The sequence below is a fragment of the Halichoerus grypus genome, chromosome 2 (assembly GCF_964656455.1).
Source record: "Halichoerus grypus chromosome 2, mHalGry1.hap1.1, whole genome shotgun sequence".
NCBI classification, from domain to species: domain Eukaryota; kingdom Metazoa; phylum Chordata; class Mammalia; order Carnivora; family Phocidae; genus Halichoerus; species Halichoerus grypus.
The window spans coordinates 90,791,445-90,812,941 of record NC_135713.1 but is presented as its reverse complement, the minus strand read 5'-3'; the positions used below and the strand labels follow the sequence as shown (position 1 = coordinate 90,812,941).

Below are 21,497 nucleotides of genomic sequence, written 5' to 3'. Positions count from 1 at the left end.
ACTATATTGCTGGATTTTGTTTGCCAATATTTTGCTTAGGACATTTTCATTCATATTCATAAGAGAAGTTCGCCTATAATTTTTCTTTTTTTTTCTTTTTTTTCAGTTTCAGATCTCAAGGATACATTACCTCCATAAGATGGGTTGGGAAAGAATCTTTTTTTTTTTTCTATTCTCTGGAGGAGTTTATGTTATATTCATGTTATTTCTTCTTTAAATGTCTGGGAAAATTAATCAATGAAGCATCTGGGTCTGGAGTTTCCTTTATGGGAAGGTTTTTAATAAAATATATGATTTCTTCTATAGATGTCTTACTGTCTAGCTATCAGTCTTATTGTGGCTTCTTCGAAGATAGTCAGTTTTTTCTCTGGCTGCTTTCAAGATTAACTTTTTGTGTGTTTTTTTGTTTGTTTGTTTTTAGCCATTTTATGTGTATTTTCTAGTCTTTATCCTCCTTTAGATTCATGGTTCTCTTTGAATGTGTGGCTTGATGTTTTCCATTGGTTTTTGAAAATTTGTGGCCATTTCCTCTTTAAATATATTGCTTCTGCCCCAGGCTCTCTATACTCTCTCGGTGACTCTAATTACAGGTATTTAGACCTCTTTATCGTATATCATATGTCTGTCATGCTCTTTTCCTTTTCCTTTTTGTTTTTCTATGCTTCATTCTGATTTTTTTCCCTGACCTATCTTCCAGTTTCATCTGTGTAAATACGCTATGAAAGCCTTTCATTGAGATCTAAATTTGAGTTATCGTATTTTCGGGTCTAGCGTTTTAATTTAGTTCATTAAAAAAAGTCCAGTTTTCTACTAAAATGCTCAAGCTTGTCCTGAATATATTAATAGAAGTTTGAAGTCCATGTCTGCAAAATTCTTTATCTGAATCATGGGGTTATTTCTATTGTCTGTTTTTTCTCTTGGGTTTTGGTGAAATCTTTTCATCTATCTACATATTTAATAGCTTCTTTTTATTAGGATCCAGATGTTGTGTGTATAAAACTTAGAGAGATAATCTAAGGCTCTGTGAAATGTTATTTTTCTCCAGGGAGGATTTATTTCTGCTTCAGGCAGGCAGCTAGCTTAGGGCACTAGCAATTTCTGATCATATTGATCCAGTTAAGGATTGAGATGTTTCGAAGCTGGACTTCAGTTGCTGTAAGGACTGAACTGTTTCCAGTACCCTTACTTTTGAAGTTTAGTCCTTCTAAATCCAATCCAATGTAAATCTAAATGTGTTTACCAGGGGCCCTCTTCCTTGGTGGACTCTGAACTTTCAGAATCAGCAGTCAAAAAGGCAAAAGGCCGTTCCAAATTCCAGCTTCACTTTGCTGGGCTTCCTTCTCCTCTTGATTCTTTGTCATTTTTTTACATCTCATGTTTTTGTAACTCTTGGATGCCTTCTAACAGATGTTAAATTTTTTTCCAACCTGTCTAGTTCCTAGTTGGAACCATGCTGGACATGGAACTTGTTTGGGGTTTTTGATGAAGGTTAGGCAGGGGCTGTTTGGAATTGGCAGTGGGAAGGATTCCCCCCATCCCAGCACTGAGTTTCTATTTGAGAGGATTGCAAGGAAAAGAGAGTCTTAAGGGGCTGTTAGATTTTAGTCAGGACAAAAGTTAAAGGATTATGTGCTGAGAAAGTTGGAGAGTTTGGAGGAGGGGAGGGTCAATGTAAACTTTTTTTTTTCCTCTTTTTTTCTTTAGGATGGATTGGTTGAACTAGATGACATCTAAGTTTCCATATAATTTGAAATTCTAGGATTCTATTAAATGAGCTGGGCTTCCATTCAGGTTAATTTAGAAGTTTAATTAGAACTTAAAATTTCTCCTATAGAGATAAGGAGGCTTATCATCATAAAGAAAACTTCCAGGTTTTAATTTCAGCACAATAGCTTCCAGTTGTAAAACATCGAACCAGCTTCTTTCCATAGTGCACAATGGGATTCTAAAATCTTAAGTCCAAAGGGAACCAGTTGCAATATTATCTGCTAGGAATTTACTATTCTGTGGATCATTATATAGTGTTCATTTATGGAAACTGCCTCATTTCTCTATATCTTACAGTGTATTAGGATTTTATTATTTCTTATATATAACCTACAGATTCTGGATCATTCTCTACCCATGATGTAATGGCCTCCACTCATCTAACTTCTCCTGGATCCTCAGACTCATTCTCTCCTGGATCCTCAGACTCATTCTGTCCTGGCCTTTCTGTTCCCCAACTATGTTTCCCACTTCTCCCTCTATGCCATACTTTTCACTGTGCTGTCTGGAATTCCTCTTCCATGGGGGAGAAAGTTTCAGTTATTCTCAGCCATTCCACTGACCGTTCCTTTCAGTTACTGTCTTTAACTGAATCTGGCTCTCTCTTCCCCTGCAGCCTTCTCTTTCCTGAACATCTCTAACTGCCATGTGAGGCTCATGCCCCCTTCAGCCTTGTAGGAAATCTGTTAGCACCTTGTGGCCAGGGCTGTTTCACCACCCACCATCCTGATCTCTCAAGGACTGCCTCTTATTCCCATACTCCTGTATTCCCACTCCAGCAATTCCCAGCTGCACTGAGTCCTTCAGTCCATTTACCCCTTTGCTTTTTACACTCACCACCTCTGTACCTCAACATTCTCACACCTCTCTATAGCGGGTGTAGGCTCTATGACCCAGGTCAGTAGTCATTCTCTTCCAAACCCTTTAATATCCTACATCTCTCTCTTGTTGTGCCCATCTCCAAGCAATTGAACATCTCTGGGGAAAAAAAAGTCACACAGCCATATTGTTGAAGCCCACTTCAAATTGATGACCACAAATCTGAAAAGGACACACAAGATGGCCAGGTCATTTGATACCATTTCTCTAGTATATTCACTTTCCTTCTCCCCTATTTCACACCTTTTCCTCTCATGACTCAAGCTCCTCTTCCCTGCACCCACTGTACCTCATAGTGAGAATAAACATAATCAGGAGAGAGCCACCTCATTTTCTTAGCATGAATCCTCAAGCCTACCAACATCTGTACCCAGATACTCCACTTATATTACTGTTACTGTGGGGGAAAGTGGACCTGCCCCTTTCCAACTATAGCCCCTGCCTTGTGTCCTGGATTCTCTTCCTTCTCAGGGATGTGACTCCCACGGTAACGCCCTTCCTCTCTTACATCATCATGTCTTCCTGCCATGAGGTCCTTCCCATTGCTATATAAGCACCCTTATTATCACCTATCTTGAAAAACTTGCCCTTCAGGGATTATGAACAGAAAGTTCATAGACAGGTACAAACAAGCATCTTATATTTGAAAAGATATTCAAGCCTACTCATACAAAGAAGAATGAAAATTACAACTATACTGACATGTCGTTTTTTAACCTACCATATTAGCAAAGATATAAAAGTTTGAAAACACATAGTACTGAGACGAGTATGGGAAGAAAGGATATTTTCATACTGTGCCATTGGGAGTAAGTAAGTACAACTTCAGGGGACATCAATTGGACAATATCTAGAAAAATTACTAATTTTATATGCCCTTTGACCCAGCAGTCCCACTTCTAGAGTGAATCCTGTGTTAGACCTGCCAGTGCTAGAGTGCCCCAGGGCTTAGGAGAACTTCTGTGTCCGCATTCTCTTCCTAAGTGGTTTTATCCAGTTCTATGTCTTTGAATATCTTTTATATGCTAGCGACTCAAGTTCAGTCTTTAGCGCAGGGATTCCTGTGCAGGCCAGACTAATTTATTTAAACAGTCTTTGTGGTAGTTTGATGGCATCTCAAACCTAAAGTGGCCCAAATAGGATTGATGTTCCTCCTCCCCAGTCCACTCCTTCCCTCATCAACCCTTTTTCCTTTCAGTAAATGATTCCACTATTCTCTCAGTTTCTCAGGCCAGCAAACAAACCATAACTAGTGACATATTTGATTTCACTTAGTCCTGAACTTTTTGCCTTTATTTATTCCTTGGCTTTATTCCATTTGTAACTTATCTTAACTCAAAAGACATTGAATTTGCTTCTCACTCTCCAATTTCTGTTTCATACTTTTCCTTTGGACTTGAAACAAGTTCTCATCTTCCAGGCTCAGAGTTTGGTTCCTCCTGACCATGGTTTTGACTTTGCATCTCTCCCTTCCCTTCTAAGTGCTTCTCCCAGTCTTCCTTGGTGACCTTTTTCCCTCTGGCCACCACCTTCCTTCAGCTCTTTGGACAAAACTCAGAGAATGCTAACCAGTTAAGTGACTAATAGGGAAAACTTAGAATGTCTGTGTATTAATTTATAACCATGCCAAATGAAGGTGAAAGCTCATGTTAGCTGATCAGCATTGAGGAAGATTATTGGAAGCCATCTTATAATGACAGTGTTAGCCAGTGAGCCTAGAAGCACAGCAAGGATGATTTTAAAGGCAACATCTAGCCTGGTGTGGCCAACTCCATGATGCATATTCCTGCTAGTTAGACTAGTAACTTTGTCTGTCATCTACCCTACTAAAATGTAGTTTGTGACAGCAGGATCCATATCTTTTGTGGTCACCATTAAATCCAGTGCTTAGCTCATGGATTAATCCTGCTAGAATTCTCTGTCCTGGATGGTGCTACATGAACACTGCCAAAGTCTGCTCTCTGACTTCCATTTTCTCTGATCTCTGCTAATTCTCTCTTTTATGTTGACATGTTCTTATGAATTATTCAAACCAGAGTTGTGTTCTCTCTACTTTGGACCTTGGATACTGTCTTTTAAGGTAACTTTTGAAAAAAAATTGATCCCAAACATTTGGGGTTGATTTCACAGTTTGATTATGAGGTTCTGCTTCACTGTCACTTCTGTGTACTTCCTAAACTACTCCTTGGCCTACTTGTGCTTCCAGAAGCTAGAAGAGTGAAACGTCTGCTCATACCTATGGACTTGCATGTGGTAATCTTTGAACACTACTTCATAATCTACAGATATTTAAATATGAATGACTTGAGATGTTTCTAAAAATGTAATTGATCTTCAGGAATACAGATTTACCACCAAAAGAATGTGCCATAAAATCTGAAGGCAATGGAATATAGTTGAGTTTTTTGACAGGTAAGAATAGAACAAAAAACATAGGCATGACAATGAGCTAAATGTATGATATTTTGTAAGCCTGATAGGAATAATTTAGTAGAAGCAGATGAAGACTACTCATTTATGAAAGATTTGAAGTTGCATTGTTGTTGCAACAATTATAATTGGGTTCCAATTATAATTACTATTATGATTAGACTAATGGGATAAGTTTTTTTTTTAATATGAGAAAAATTTATTCAAGGCTTGTTCTTACCCTTCATGTGTAAAAGAGTCTGAGTAATAAAGCGTCACTACCTGCAAATTCAGAGCTCTTGTTGTGCCTAAGAAGAAGACTGTCAGCCCCTCGGAGCAGGGGATAATTGTTTGGACCAGGCTATAGCTTACCAACGGCCTTCTGCGGGAGAGTGTATCTCTGAGGCCAAGGGCCTCTCTCATCACGTGCAGTAAACATTCATCAAAGTTCCTGTGGAGACCCAAATGCAAAGTGCCCATCAGGGAAGGACATACAGGGCAGTCTTCTCCTGGGCCCAGAGGACAAGGACCACATGTATTCCATTCTCCACAGCATTCCTAGAATCTAGCCAAGTGCCTGGCATATGAGAGGCTCTTATAAATATTTACTAAATAGTATGAATGATGACATTATGCATTTTAGAGCTTTTATTTGTTATTTATTGCTGTATAACAGATTACCTGCAAATTTAGTGCCCTAAACATTTATTATCTTCCAGTTTCTGTGGGTAAGGAAAACAGGCGTGGCTTAGCTGGGTCCTCTGGCCCTCGGTTTCTCACTGCGCTGCAGTCATGTCAAGGTTCAACTGGAAAGGATCCACTTTCTGGCTCACTTACATGATTGTTGACAGGACTCAGTTCCTCATTGGCTGTTGGACGTGGCCTCATTTTGTTCCCTGCCATATGAGTCTCTCCATAGAGCATCTTCCAACATGGCAGTGTGCTCCATCAGACTGAGGAAGTGAGAGGACAAGAGAGCATCGGCAAGAGAGAAACAGCTAGTATTGTAGAAGCCACAGCCTTTTGTAGCCTCATCATGGAAGTGACATCTCATCACTTTGGCCATATTCTACTCATTAGAAGCAAGTAATGAGGTCCAGCCCACATGCGGGGAGAGGAGATTGCACAAGGGAATGAATACCAGGAGATAAGAATTATTGAGCCATTTTAGAAAGCTGCCTACCAGACCTGGGTTTTTTTTTTTTTTAATGATGATATTCTCAGAAAAAGAATTTTAATTTTTATATATCCTTTAAAAAAAATTAGAATTAGATGTGTCATATTTGTTAAGAAACATCCGTTCATTTCTTCCTGAAACAGAAAAACAAAGGTTAACACTGATAAATGAAGCACCTGCATTAAGCATATTTTAAAAATATTTCCAGATTGTTACATTGTAATAAATAATGACTTTCTGAGTATTCAAAGACCCAAATAGAAGGGAGTGTATTGCAGCAAGCTTAATCAATGTTTAGTGATGATGGAATGTAAAATCGAAAAGCCAAGGATAGAAATCAAATTGCCTTTCTGCAGAAAGATCCTCAACAATTGAAAAACTGCTCTATAAAACTAAAGAACAGCTTGATGATTTAGAAAATAGAAACTGCAGAAATATTCTGTAGTTCCTAGATATGTCCTCACTGCTTATTAGCTTGTCTGTTTGAGAGCAAAGAGGAAGGGCAACAAAAAGAGATTCAAATTAGTGAATTTTGCTCTGGCCCTGAGCCACACTGGCTTAGGACTATTAACTCTTCAGTATATCCTGGACTAAAAATAAATCTTCTGCCCTTTTATTTTCAAGTACTTTTCTTTCTGTATATTCAAACTAGAACACAGACGCATATTATTAATTTATATTTGGACTTATTTAATGGACCCTTGAATGAATGGATTTTGATGTTCTTGTATGGTAAAATTATTCATTATATCCACAGTAATATTATTGTTTTGAAATAACACAATCGAATTAGTCACTCAGCAACTTGTGTGACTTCAAGAATGCTAATTGGATATGTATAGAATGGGAGATCAATGACAGATGGGCAACACTTCAGCGAAAGCCACTTCTAGATACTTAACCTATGATCAGGAAATGTCTTAGTCTAGCAGTAGATTATTCTAATATGCCTAGCCAATAAAACTCACACTATTAAGAGTTTTCAATAGATTTGAGTTTACAACTATAAGAATGAAGATAATAGCGGCAGTTTACACACTTTTTTTTTTTTTGCAACCCATTTCCTAGAAGCAAAATGCTTGACTTCTGTAAGAATGCTTAGACCTGTAGTGAAGTTGAAAAGGTCATGGGCTTTGCAATTAGGCAGACATCAGCCTCTGCCTAGTTCCTTGATAGCTGTGTGACCTTGAGTAAGTTACTTAACTTCCTTGGAAACTCAGTGTCCTCCTATATAAAATGGAAAAATGGTGCTGGTGATGATGATGATGATCACAACTAACGTTTGTTAGGCACTTGTTGTATACCAGGCACTATGTTATTTTTTATGTGCATTACTTTGTTTACTCCTCATAATAACCCTATGAGGTGTGAATCCTATATATTTCACACACACACACACACACACACACACACAGATGAATTCTTTCAATCTGCCCATTACACAGTGATTTTACCATTTTCGTCTTTATCTCCCTCCACTCCAGAACCATCATCACAGATTTTGGCTAGACTCTGACTTTCTTCTTCTAGTGAAAGATGCAAATTGCTTGTGGAAGCTTATAGCCCACAGATTATTAGTGGCCGTTTTTGCTTTCTGTACCATGTGGTTCTTTTCTGCTACTGGTTCTAAATGCTTTTTTCTCCCTTCCTAATACTTTTCATTATACTGACTTCTTTGGGGTGAATAACCTTGAATTTATGTGTCTTATTTTTATCTTTGGATGGCATGTGTGAATGTGTGTGTGTGTGTGTGTGTGCGTGCAGAATGATCATTGCTATTATAGCTTGCTTTTATTAAACAAATCCAGTTGTTTTTGGTACAACAGCCAGGAGGGAATGGTGGAGATAAACCCATCAATCATTGGAATATGTCAGTTTCCTTCATCTTCTATTTACTATCCAGATCTGGGGCTATTTTTACATGAATCCAGAGTGTGTGCTTTTTCTAATATGTAGTTAACAATCTGAATGACACGTTCTTTATAGTACCATAATAATTCCATCCATTACATCACTTAATTTATGGGAGTGCTAACACCAAAATCGATAAACATTATTTCTGAAATGTCAAGAGTGTTAATGGTGTGATTAAAAAAGAAAAAGATTCTAAAATCTCTCTGCACAGAACCCTTTGATATACTGTTGTTGAGGTGCGCCTATCCCAAGCTGTGATATGGAAGACTTAAATCATTAAGACTCCGTCAACTTTAAAAATGTGTGTCGGCAGCTATTTTTAGCCACACGAATCTTTTGTGCCATATTGTGGAATTCTGTTAGCAGAGAGAGGGAGAGACTATATGTCTCAGAGAAGATTGTCTCAGGTTGTTTTGAGACATATCAACAGTTGCTAAGGAACCGTCGCTAATGCTTCTGGGAAATCCTGTAATATTTCACTTAGAAATTGGGAGAAATTTTTATAGAGCAAAGCTTCTTAGACAAGGAAAGCAGCATATATAGGATGATATTAGGGAACAGTTTCAAACTGGAAAAAGTATTTTAAAGTTTCCTAGAAGATTGAGTTTAAATGGAGTTTCTTAGCACCATATAATCGCCTCTTACAGAATCCTGGAAGCTCTCATTTACATCTGATTTTAGAACAAGTAGCATTTTAAAATCTGGTCACATTTCAGTTTATTTTCCATGATTGATGTTTTAAAATGGAGATTAGCATTTCTTTTCACACAGAATTAATTAGCATGCTAGGATGGTGGTTCCACTGATTGTCTTATTTTATAGTGAAAAGACTGTATTAATAGTCAACACTTAATAGGCACTGACTGTTTACTAGGTCCTACATAGAGACATAGTCTTGGCATGTAATGGTCTTGTAATCCAAATAATTCCCTCTGATTAACTGTGGCATTGTAGATAGTGAAGAGATTTTCACCAGCTACCTTCACTGAGGCTTCTGTTACTGAGGGAGTCAGGCTAGCAGCCTAACACAGTTCGGTGCACCATCCAGGGAGGACTGCTGGGCAACAGTCACTATTAGCTAGCATCCACCTGGCCACACAGAGAAAGCTTGCTTCACATGGGAACGTTACTTCTTTTTTTTTTTTTTTTTTAAGATTTTATTTAATTATTTGACAGAGAGAGACACAGCGAGAGGGAACACAAGCAGGGGGAGCGGGAGAGGGAGAAGCAGGCTTCCCTCTGAGCAGGGAGCCCGATGTGGGGCTCGATCCCAGGACCCTGGGATCATGACCTGAGCCGAAGGCAGATGCTTAACGACTGAGCCACCCAGGTGCCCTGGGAACATTACTTCTAAACAGCTGATTTTAACCATACAATTTGATCTACACGTTTTATTACTTCCAGGTTTAATATTAGAATCTGGGGAGAGAGTGGCAGTAATTCACTGTTTTCTCTTTCTTTCATTCACAAATATTAAATGAACACCTATTACGAGCAAGGAACTGTGGTTAGTGCTGGGGTTAGGACACAGCACATAGTCCTTGCCCTCAAAGAACTTGTATTCTGGTGGAGAGACAAATCTGCAAACAAGCAATTGCAAAACAGTAGGATAAGAGTCATCATGAAAGTGTGTAAAGAGCTGGGTGAGGAGCAAGTGCAGTTTTCCTGTCTGGGAGAAGGGGCAAAGGCCTCCTAGCTGGAGCTGAATAGTTTGTGAGTCACACACACAGGGAAGCGGGGGTAAAAGGAAGCAAGCAGTGAGTGCAGGGTCCCAAAACCATGACCAGGAACAGGCTCCACTCAGTCCTTAATGGTGGTGCCCAGGGCAGGGGAAAGAGTCAGAGATGGAGCAGAACAGGTGAACAGAGGATCTATCATGGAAGGCTTGTTCTTTCAGCATCTACGTGGTGATTCTCGAACTTCTTTTGAAGTGCTAGAGCCCCTGTATTTCTTATTAGAAGACTGCTGTAGTGAGCCAATAATAATAGGGATGGGGAAGTAATAATATTAGGAGGGAAATGATGTTGCAGGGAAATATTAGGAGGGAAAATGTGTAAAAATTGGTGAAGCCATTGCCGGGGGTTGCCAGTTGAGAAAATACGTGATCCAACTTTCCCCCAACACACATAACTTCTTTCTCTCCTGTTCTCCATCTTTCTGTGGCCCTCTCTACAACAGGCTGTTTCACAGCCCCAGGCCTTTGCTGCCCTCCGTCTGGAACGCTTTCCCACTTGGCCTGGTGATCCTTTCTGAGTTTTCATGGCAAGCCCTTATGATGCCTCTGCATTTCCCTATTTAGAATACCAACTGGAAATTGTTCAAAGATATATGGTTCCTACTTAATTGCAACCTCTTCCACTGCAGTGGCTATATTTTGTTTTTATTTGTGTAGCATGCATAAGCAGTGCATAACTTTTGCCTAGCTAAGGGCTAATAAATGTTCACTGACATGAAATGATCTGATAGAGTTTCAAAAAACCTGAAGATCAGGTGCCAAGTTCAGTAATAATTTAGAAAACACCCAGATGTCAGATGATCACAGCCCAGGTAACTTGTCTTGATATTGCCACTTGTCTTAGTGTCTGTTTACTTGGAGGTTTTTCCAACAGTCAGAGAAATCAGAGCCAAGGCAACGTTAGGCCATTTAGGCCATTTGTTTGGACTCCAAATCCACAATGTAGAGATGGTTCAAGAACCTGATGCTGACAATGTAAGAGGCAGACATGCAAGAATACAGAAACAAGTAAGTAAAATTAATGATAGCAGCAAGTAAATACTAAGTGTCAAATAGATGATTCAGACTGATACATGCTCGAAGAACATAGAGGCCATACCGAAGGCCAATCGCCCTTGAGTGCAGAGTAGCAAATTCAGCATGAATTCCAAGTCTGAAGCCCTGACTTTGCACTCCAGTCAAAATAGTCACCAAATAAAGGTTTTGCTGGTCTTTTAGTAAATGTGTAAACGGAGAAGCTTGTATCAGAGTTGCATTAAAGGTCATGCTCGAAGTAGACCAAAATGTGATACTGATTAGTGCATTTCTTCTTACGCTACAGAAGCAGAAGCTATCAGAGAAAATGTCTGTGGTGGTTTGCCTAGGACCCTCTCCCCAGTGTTACAAAAAGAACAGAAGCGTTCCTGGTGATTTTGTGCTTGTTTTAGCTGGAACCATCTAGTCAGACAAATTGTTGGTCATCACAAAGTCAGTAATACAAACAATTGCATGGAACATGTTTTGTTGTGAAGATAAAGTTTCCTTGGAGGAAAACTCAGCATTATTAACATTAGACACTTATCTACGGGCCAACCCATTGAACACCATGTGTTTGGAGTCAGGATAAATGTCTGGCACCCTTTTTCCCCGGACATGGCAAGACAGGGTGCAGTTAGTGTTGCCTCTACTTCCCAGTTTTAGAGTAGAACTAAATAAATGAGAGGTAGTATAACAAACATAATGATTAAGAACAAGCCAAACTGCTTGGATTCAAATGCTGGCTTCTCCAAACTAGTTGTGAAGCCTGGAGTGAGGTGCTGAGCCTCTCTATGCCTCAGTTGCCTCATCTGTAAAATGGTAACAGTACTTCATGGAGTTGTTACATGGATTAAATAAAATCATAAATATAAAATATTTAGGATAATTCCTAGCATGTAGTATGCAACCACACAATAAATATTAGCTATTAGTGTTGTTAATGATCTTATCTCAAGTTGACAATGAACATCGTCTCCATTAATGATGTCAGCAAATTTGGTACTAATATGTGGTTAGTATAGAACATAAGCTCAAATAACAAATAACATTATCCTTATGTAGAGATACACTCATATTTTTTTTTTTTTTTAAAGATTTTATTTATTTATTTGAGAGAGAATGAGAGAGAGCACATGAGAGGGGGGAGGGTCAGAGGGAGAAGCAGACTCCCTGCTGAGCAGGGAGCCCGATGTGGGACTCGATCCTGGGACTCCAGGATCATGACCTGAGCCGAAGGCAGTCGCCTAACCAACTGAGCCACCCAGGCGCCCCTAGATACACTCATATTTTTTGCCATCAAACAATCCTCATTTGGTGGAGCATTTGGTGATTGTAGCTTTATGGAAATCTGCCACTGGGGTAAATAGCAACCCACATGGAGATTGCCCCAGGCTCTGGAAGGTAGAAGACATTCTTCAGGATTTCAAAGGCATATCAACTGTGCCATTGCATAGGCACGAGTAGAACTGTACATGCCAGGATAACAATCAAGACATATTGTTCTTTCAGGTTTCAAAGAAAACAAGTATCATGCTTAAGAAATTTAGTCACACCATCTCTGATACAGTCCTAAGAATAGCATTGTAATTTGTATGTCATATACTTGGTTTTAACAAGGCATTTGATTCTGTTAAGCACATTGGTAGGTTAGAAAATCCTGCAAAGGCAGGCTCTATGGGGAAGTTCATAAGCAACATTTGTTTACTCTGCGAGGAAATGATGGTGAGAGTTATAGATGCAGACAGAGATAGCAAATGCATTTACAGTGACTAATAGCACCAAACAAGGCTGCATTCACTACACCCATTATCATCTGCTATCTGGTTTTTGTTTGTTTGTTTGTTTTAAGATGCCCTTTGTCACCTTCAAAGATTGTGATTCAGGTATTAACATGAGGGTTAGGTCAGATAAGAATGCACCCAATCTCTGCCATATGTAGATGGCAAAAGCAAATTATTATTTAGAATATAAACAACCATATTACATATTGTCTGCATGCTGATGACTGCACATAGGTGGCTCACCGTCAAAATGATGAATAACAGTGGTTGGGTTGGTTTGCTAAGTTGTGCATCACTTTGGTCATGCTATCAATCCCCAAGCAGAGAATGCTTCTCTGAAATTTCTCTGGATAACCCCTGAAAGTTAGGGAGAAGTTTTATCACTCCAGTGGCATCATCTCTTGCCATCAATCCGCAATAACCAACGAAGAGAGATTTAGTGGCGGTGTGTGTACGAGGCACTGTGATGGAAATAGAAATGGTCAGCACTGGTCGGGAAATAGAAATCTATAACATGGTCCCCCTTTCCAGAGATGGGGTGATAATTCACAGATTACACAGCAGAATTAATCGATAATAATAAGTTATATAATAAAACAGCTCTAAAGAGGTGTATAGGCAGTGTATGAAAAAGTACAAGATCACTGATAGAGATTATAAGAAGAGAGTTTTATTGTGAGCTGAAATGGTTCTAGAAAGACTTCCTGAAAAGAGAAAGGCTTGAAATTGCCTTTGAATATTTGGTAGATGGAGAGGGAGGTGAAGGATTATTCCAGGTAGGGGGATCAGCACAGAGATGAGGAAGCAAGGTAAACGGAGAGTAGAGAACAAACCCAACTGAAAAGAGTGTAAGGTACGTGAGGAGCTAGGTTTCTAAAACTAGGAATTGCATACCTTTGAGGATATGCAGTAGTAGGTCAAGGTGTGACAAGACCACATCAGGGTAACTGTGGGTTTCTAGAATATGAGCAACAGTAGAAGCTTTGTTGTTTTATTTGCTGCTATGTCTTTGGGCCTTAGAGTAGTTCCTAGCATGTGGTGGGTGCTCAGTGGAGACTTAACTCTTGTCTGTGATTGGGGGTACTCTGATAGAATGTAAGGCTTGAAAAATAATTGGTGCCAGCTTGCAGGGAAACTGAATGGAGGGCCACACAGTTCATGCTTCATAGTTTTGGGTTTCTTACTTAAGGGTCCCAAATCCCCAAGCTTCAAGGATGTATGTGAACCCCTTGAATCGTAGGCAAAAACCTGTGTGCATTATGCATTATTGCAAAGTCCACAGCCCTTATTGGATATTGAAAGGGATAAGTGCCCCCAAAAGGTTAAGCTTTGCTTAATAAGCAGTGAGTAATAAGGAATGATTCTGAGCAAGAAAGTGACATAAAATTGGTAATTGGGATGATGAATTAGGTATCTGTGCAGGGTGAGAGTGGAGAGACTGGAGCAGAGGAAACCAGGAGGCTGTGGTAGGCTGGAGGGAAAGAGGGGGTGTGTGGGACCGGGCTGTCTTCAAGGAGATAGAGGAAAGGGTTGAAGGGGGAGGGTAAAGGAGAGCTATACTTTGGGGGATACTGACAAGATATTTGTGGAGAATATAAGGAAATGGGAGGCAGTGAAGTTAGAATCAGTTTCCAAAGAAATCAATCGATCAGTATTTATTTATGCAAGCCTCTTGAGTCTTTACCACTTTGATGTAAGACTTTTGTGTAAAGACTATTCTTTTTACAATGAGAGCTTAGCTTTTCCTTGCAAGACCTAATTGGAAAGATTGGGGTGCCTCCCTCTCCCCACCCCAAGTATTGAAAATAAGGACATTAGAGAATTGTAAGCTGCAAACTCAAGTGAATGCCAAAATTCAAATAGTTTTTTTTTTAATTATCCGATTTCAAATTTCTGGTTAAATTCATGGAAGTTGAAATACCTTCAGATGTTTTGGATGCTTCTGTTTTTTGCAGGTGTTTAGTCGACCAGTTGGATAATTAAGCTCTTTTATTGTCTTAGTGTCACACACTCCCACCTCGAGACATTTCAAACTTTGTTGTAGCTCAGAAACAGAGTCCCTCACTGTCTCACTGCAAACTAGTTTGGCCTGATCATATTTAATGAGAGAATATTAGAATCCTGAAAAATAACATATTCCAGCTGACCATACAGTAAAAAAATGAAATCTTGTACCTTCCTCTCAGGTGCTACAAAGATTCGGGGACCATCACACTATGGGAATGTTCACATTTGCCCTTGATCACCAAACTCAGTAGGAAGAATGAACCTCCTGGGCCCTAAGTGAACCCCACCTAACTGCAGTTTATCACATCTGGAAGGCAGAGGCCAAGCGGGAACTATGGAAAGGAGACACTGTGTTCAAAGATAAAAGTGCTTTGCTGTCCAGGCGATTCCAAGTCAGTCCATCTGTCACAAGTGATCTCAAAACCAAAATGGCTTTGGCCCCATTAGCTGACGGCGAATATGGCTGTGGCAGAACCACCTGCGGGCCTCTGATGCCGCTGCCTCTGCTGAAGCCCTTTTCAGACAGCCTGGTGCCTTGCTTGCTGGTATCCACACAGCAGGTATATTAAGGAGCATCTCCATGCCTACTGGGTGACTGGATGGCTCTCTGGCGGTCTCTGGTGGCGAATATTATATATGCGTCTAGAGGGAACAGCTGAATACTTGACCGCATTAGAGCAAACACAAAAACAAACATTTGAACAAATATGCTAAAATTCTCTGGTATGAACCTAAGTCCGATAGTAACTTCTAGTTGTTAGCTCAGAAAGATCATGGTATCATTTATGTATGACATAGAGTAGCATCTTAGAATGAGTTATCCATATAATATTTAATCTCTCTCTCCCTCCTCTCCTCACTTCCACCAACAAAAACTCAATTTCTCCAATAGTTCTTCTAACAGGCAATTCTCAAGATATGCCTGTGGGTGTATATAATTTACTGTTAACTTTTTGATAACCAGCTCTCTGTAGATCTGAACATTAAACATCTTAATTATTACAGTTACAAATGTCCATTTTAGCAATTTGCTATTGTACCAGTTAGTGAATTGGACATACTGAGTTATTATACCAGAGAGAACTGCTATGTGTACCTCAACACATACATATCTGGGCTGCATGTTACTAAGTATATGAGGGTTCTTTTTAATTCTTGGTGTAGTGTGTCTAATCAGTGACATAAACATCATCCATTAGTCAGTTCAGCCTTCCCTGAAGTATTAGTATGCTAAACAATCCTATTACCAAAGCATTATTTTGATACTTTATTAAAAGTCCTACAGCTCTAGCATTGCTATACTCAAACATAGCTTTATGCAATTAGGATTATAATGGAAGCTTTATTACAATGATATACAACTTGTATCATTCTAATAAAAGTTCCTGTACATAGCAATGCTTTAATAACGTTGTTTCTGTAACAGTGATTCCTTAGTAATGGAGCTTCTCTCATGGCAACTTCATTATTAGAAAATGATTTCAGTAATAGAAATGCAAATAAAGATTTTGAGAGGAGGGTTTTATGCATGGCTCTATTACTGACCTGCTATCTTTTCATGCATTACATCTAATCATTATGAAACTACCATGTAGATTATAGTTATGCTTATTACTATCCGGTTACATTTTAGCATTTGTGTCCTTCCAAATTATTGAAATTAACTGCCATTTTAAAATAAAATTCAAGGGTTAAAATAATTTAAATTTTAATTAAATTTTGTTTCGAAAGCATTAAAAATGTTTCACAAAACCTCTAATTTGTATTGTATCAGAGATTGAGTGTTGCATTCGAACTGGAGTGTATGTACCCTTGTGTGTATGTGAAGACTTCCCAAAGGGTGTGTGGGTATGGAGAATTTTAAAGGAATTAATTTCCAGATCTTCCGCTTCCATATGCACCCTCTCATAGAATCCATCTGTCTGAAAAGGCACTTGTGGCCAAGATTTTCCTTTCCCACTTTCCCTTTTTGCCTTTCTGCCACTGTACAAAACAAAGGCGTACCTCACACCCATCCCAGCCCTTAGCATGGCGTATTGCTCAGCCAGGCCACTAAAAGGAACACTTGGACACCCCCTTTATTTTAGCCCCCCTTTTCTGGCCTCAATCTCTATTTTTTAAGAGTCAAGACGTACCGGGCAGTGCTTAAGTGACTGGACTGTGGAGCCAGAGGGTCTGTGTGCAGATCCAGGCTCTGTGACCTTGAGGTGTCATTTAAGCTTTCTCGACCTTAGTTTCTGCATTGATAAAATGGGGTTAATAATAGTAGGGTGTTGTGAGGATTAAATGGATTCATACATGTATGAAAAACGTATGACCTGTAGTACACACTAAGTGATGCTACTGTGATTTCCAAAAATAATTCACTTTTTATGCTTATTTTTACCAAATTTTATAACATATTTAGTTTTGATTAACTGATTACTATTAATAATTATAATGACAACACAGTCAGTTCTCTTAGTTAATTTAACACTTAGAGCAAAATGGTCATGGGAAATTTTGGAAAATGAATTCCTTTCTTCTATTTTTTGTTTACAAGAATATGATCAATAAAAAGCTTTTAAGCATAAAATATACATTAAGATAAAGTTCTTTGACAGAAGCAGAATGGAGATGAATTCAAGGAGAAAAATATAAAATATCCAATTGTTCATATATTTTTAAAATGAATGATGGTAGGTATCATAACACTGTGGCGTTTATTTTCTTTTGAGTACATTTAAGAGAATGACATAATAACATTATTTAAAATTGTATATGTATAAAAGCATGTATTTAAAATGGTCAATATTTACAATACACTGGAAATGACACCCTTTGCAAGTATTTAAGGAAAAATTTAGAAGTCAACTTATGTTACTGTTCCTGGATGTGTGTGTGTGTGTGTGTGTGTGTGTGTGTGTGTGTGTGTGTGTGTAAAGATTTATTTATTTATTTATTTTAGAAAGAGGTGGAGGGGCAGAGGGAGAGAGATTCTTTTTTTTTTTTTAAAGATTTTATTTAGTTATTTGACAGAGACATAGCTGAGAGAGGGAACATAAGCAGGGGGAGTGGGAGAAGGAGAAGCAGGCTTCCCGCCGAGCAGGGAGCCCCATGTGGGGCTCGATGTGGGGCTCGATGCGGGGCTCGATCCCAGGACACTGGGATCATGACCTGAGCCAAAAACAACGCTTAATGACTGAGCCACCCAGGTGCCCCTAGAGGGAGAGAGGATCTTAAACAGACTCCACGTTGAGCGCAGAGCCTGACGCGAGGCTCAATCTCACAACCCTGAGATTGCAACCTGAGCTGAAGCCAAGAGTTGGACACTTAACCAACTGTACCACCCAGGAGCCCCAATTGATACATATTTTTAAAGTGTAAGCGTGTATAAGCAAAAATGCTCAAAGACATTGGAATAAAACACTGACTTATAGAAGTAAAGATGTAAGTGAAAGTACTGGCATAAAATCACCTTTTAAATTTATGTTTTCAGAGTACTAGGTATTAAGAATATAGATATTAAGAGTAATATCTTCTTTATCAAATTGGGAAACTAAGTACAATTCTAGAATTCTGAGGCTTCCCTAGTGGAAAGTTGGATTGACTCTGTGTGAACTAACTTGGCTGAGTATCTCCAGTGCTTCACAGGGAAGGCCAGTGCATGGACATCACACACACTCCCAACTTGATTGGTGTGTATTGCCTGGGAGAGAGCCCTTGTCTTTGAGGGGGGAGCTGGATTTGTCCTTTGATCTGTTTGTAGATGGGCCCATCTCAGAGTGGATCTTGTCCTGAGGCCAAAATGGGGAGGCTGTTCTGCTTGATGAATGCTCTGAGAGTTTTACATTGTGCTGGAAAAGCAGCTGTTACTATTACTAGAGGAGCACCAGCTAGGACCAAAAAAAAAAAAAAAAATTAGTAGGCCTCATGAGGAACATGCTAAAAATAGTGTTTTCAGTGTAAAAAAATAAAAAGTGTTGAAGAAAATTCACATTCCCTCAGGTGTGTTTATTGCCAATTATATTTATATCAGTTTGACATTCTTCTTTCGTGCCATGCTGCAAGATGAAAGTTTGGATACCATTTTCTTAGTGGGCAAGTTTCATGTCAGCATATCCATAGTTGTAATCATAATGAATATACAATGTTGTGTGCTGGTTTTTACACTTAACATTATTTTCCAGACCCTTGCCAAGGAAACTCAAGAGCTTTTAGAGGAGTGTATGATAATACTATAGCCATATTTATACCAACTGCCACAGAATCTGAAGAGAGCATGAACTTTAGTTAATGTGATTTGTTATGGCCTATTTTCATGGCCCCTGAGACCCAGGTACCATGTTGTTGGAGACTCGGGTCAGATAATCCAGGCCTCCTCTGAGAGATTGAAGCTTTGGCCTAGCTTTCTGAGAAGTTGGTGACCCTGCCCCAACCAATCTGGAAAAACAGCATCAGGGACAGAAGGTGTTTATGAGCATTTGAGAGAGTCACCCAACCCTACCCTGAGCCCTAACCCTTCTCTGTATGTTTGTTCTCCTACACCAAGTCATCAATTCACAAGGGTTGTGTCCTATGGCCAAGTCAAAAGTGGCATAAAGCCTAAGCTAGTTGCCTAGAGTCTTCATAAAGTCTGTGTGATGTTCCTGTGAAATATTTCCAAGAAGGATTTAATTCTAACATTAAGATGGTGCTACTTAAAACAGTGAGGGACTAGACAAGTAGTTTGTATTGGTGGCAATATACATTGGCTTAATAATTTTGGAGGGAAATGTGATAATACAGATTAACAGCCATAGAGATATCCCCACTGTTTTTACTTATTCCTGAAATGTTATTATAAGGAAATAATCCGTAATCCATAATACACACACACACACAATGTATAATAGTATAAAACTGGAAAATGGTCTAAATAACAGAGGAATAATGGTAAAGTCTACTATATTGGCCAGATGGAATATTATATAGCTAAAAAGAAAGTTATAAGGAGTATGCAAAATACAGAAAAGTGTGTATGAAATAATGTTAAGAGCTAAAAGGAAAAAAATGAATCAAAAAATGATATATTCACTGTGTACATAACTATGAAAGATAAGTAAATAGATCGGTATCAGTAAAATTGGGAAGAAATCAACCTTTAAGAGAAAGGAAAAACAAAAACTTAAGGATGACCTAGTCTGAAGCAATCATAAGATTTATTGACTTCACTGGTGTGAAGGGACGTATGAGAGAATAATAGTGATCTCTTAGCTAGCCTTGAGTTCATGTGGGAAGCCTGCACGGATTTCCTGGTACCGGTTTTCTTTTTCAGTTTTAGACTCTCTTTTTTGTGTCCTAGACTTACTGAAGTAGATCCAAGCTATAAAAATCAGTTCTTAAAATTCTAGCAGAAGTTACTATGGAGAAATGAAAAAAATGGATTTGGTTGGGAAGTGGGATTAGAATGTACATTTTTTTTATCCTAACATTGCTTACATATTTAATAAAATATCTTTAAAAATAAGTAGCTGCCATCCTTACCCATAATACTTGTTTGCACAATACCAAGATACAATTGTCTGAAGAAAATCTGTGATTACAGTTTTATATGGAAGTGTGTGATTTCTTAATACTATAGCCTATTAGTAGCATTGTTTTTATTACCTCATTTCTAATTATTAGTAGTCTAAAAAGTGGGAGCAATTATAGTAGCTAAATTTTTATGTATCTTTGCCTAATATTTTTCATTATTAAACAGGTAATAACAGATTTGAAATGGGTTTATCACATCCTTAGGAATTTTCTTCATGGAGTCTCTTTTGAGAGATCTTCTAAAGAGTAAAGCTAATTTTAACTTAAATCACTGGGAAATCTGCTTCTGGGAATAAAAGGGATCTTTATATTACCAAAGTTGGATAAGAAGCAGGAAGGCAATACATAACTGTTAGTTGTAAACTAAGGTGCTTTTATTAGGAATTTACATTGATTATATTTATCTGAAGAGAGCATTGTGATATTTTTTAAAAAATCATCTTGAAGATTCATCTGTATATCCTTTTGTTGCTTTAAAATTGTGTTTGGCACCGTTCTAAAAAGTAATTATACTAACAGACAGCTATTTTATTTTGTGTTGCTCATAAAACATCTTCCTGTATGATAGTTGTCAGACATTAATATCTGATTATCAATGAATTAGGTTGTTTGTGAGTTTGTTCTTGAAAACCCTTGAATTTTATGATAGCTGATTCACCTCACTATTATACCCCAACATCCCCAGCTCCAAAATAGTGTCACTGTTTTAGTGAGTATCTCAGAAATAGACTTAGTAAGCCAAAAATTGTCACCATTATGTAATATAGTAGAAGGGGGGGGGAAGAATTAATGCTTGGAAAGAACAAGCTCCCAGTTGTTTTCCTTTAAGACAAAAATAGAATAAATGTAATGCCTGCAAGTTGTTTCATGCTGAAGTGCTGCATTTAGTCCTTAGCAGGCTTGGCAATAGCAGGGAAAGACTCTGTTCTATTCTGGAATCTGGACATGACTCTTAGCTCCATGATTTGTGAGTGCTGTGACCTTGGATAAGCTACCCCTCTGAGCAGTTTTCTAGAAGATGGGTGGAGGCTGAATGAGGGTTCTGTCTGGCTCTCCCAACACTTAGGGGTTTGACTAGAGAGAGGCAAACTGAGAGTGTCCTCTGTAGACGCCACCACCCATCAGGTATTTTTAAAAAATATCGGATGTTTCCACCAGAACAGAACATTTTAATAAAAACGTTGATATGGAACATAACGAGGTTTTTAAACAGAGACTTAGAGTCCTTTTGTCTTCATTTAAATCTGTTTTATTT

At 38.6% G+C, this 21,497-nt stretch overlaps 1 protein-coding gene across 17 annotated transcripts in view; it reads left to right on the top strand.

Moving 5' to 3' along the window:
* Positions 1–21,497, top strand: part of ATG10 (autophagy related 10) — a 404,709-nt gene that overhangs the window by 356,988 nt on the left and 26,224 nt on the right. Inside the window, exons 6-7 of one of the 17 annotated variants that reach the window (XM_078067099.1) lie at positions 10,743–10,889; positions 14,866–15,065. The exons of 15 other annotated variants lie outside the window; for them this stretch is intronic. In XM_078067099.1, the coding sequence (XP_077923225.1) occupies positions 10,743–10,889; positions 14,866–14,937 (219 nt within the window). In that variant the 3' untranslated portion in view covers positions 14,938–15,065. Of the gene's footprint in view, positions 1–10,742; positions 10,890–14,865; positions 15,066–21,497 lie in introns of those variants that run through there. One more of the 17 variants, XM_036067349.2, reaches the window with a different exon arrangement.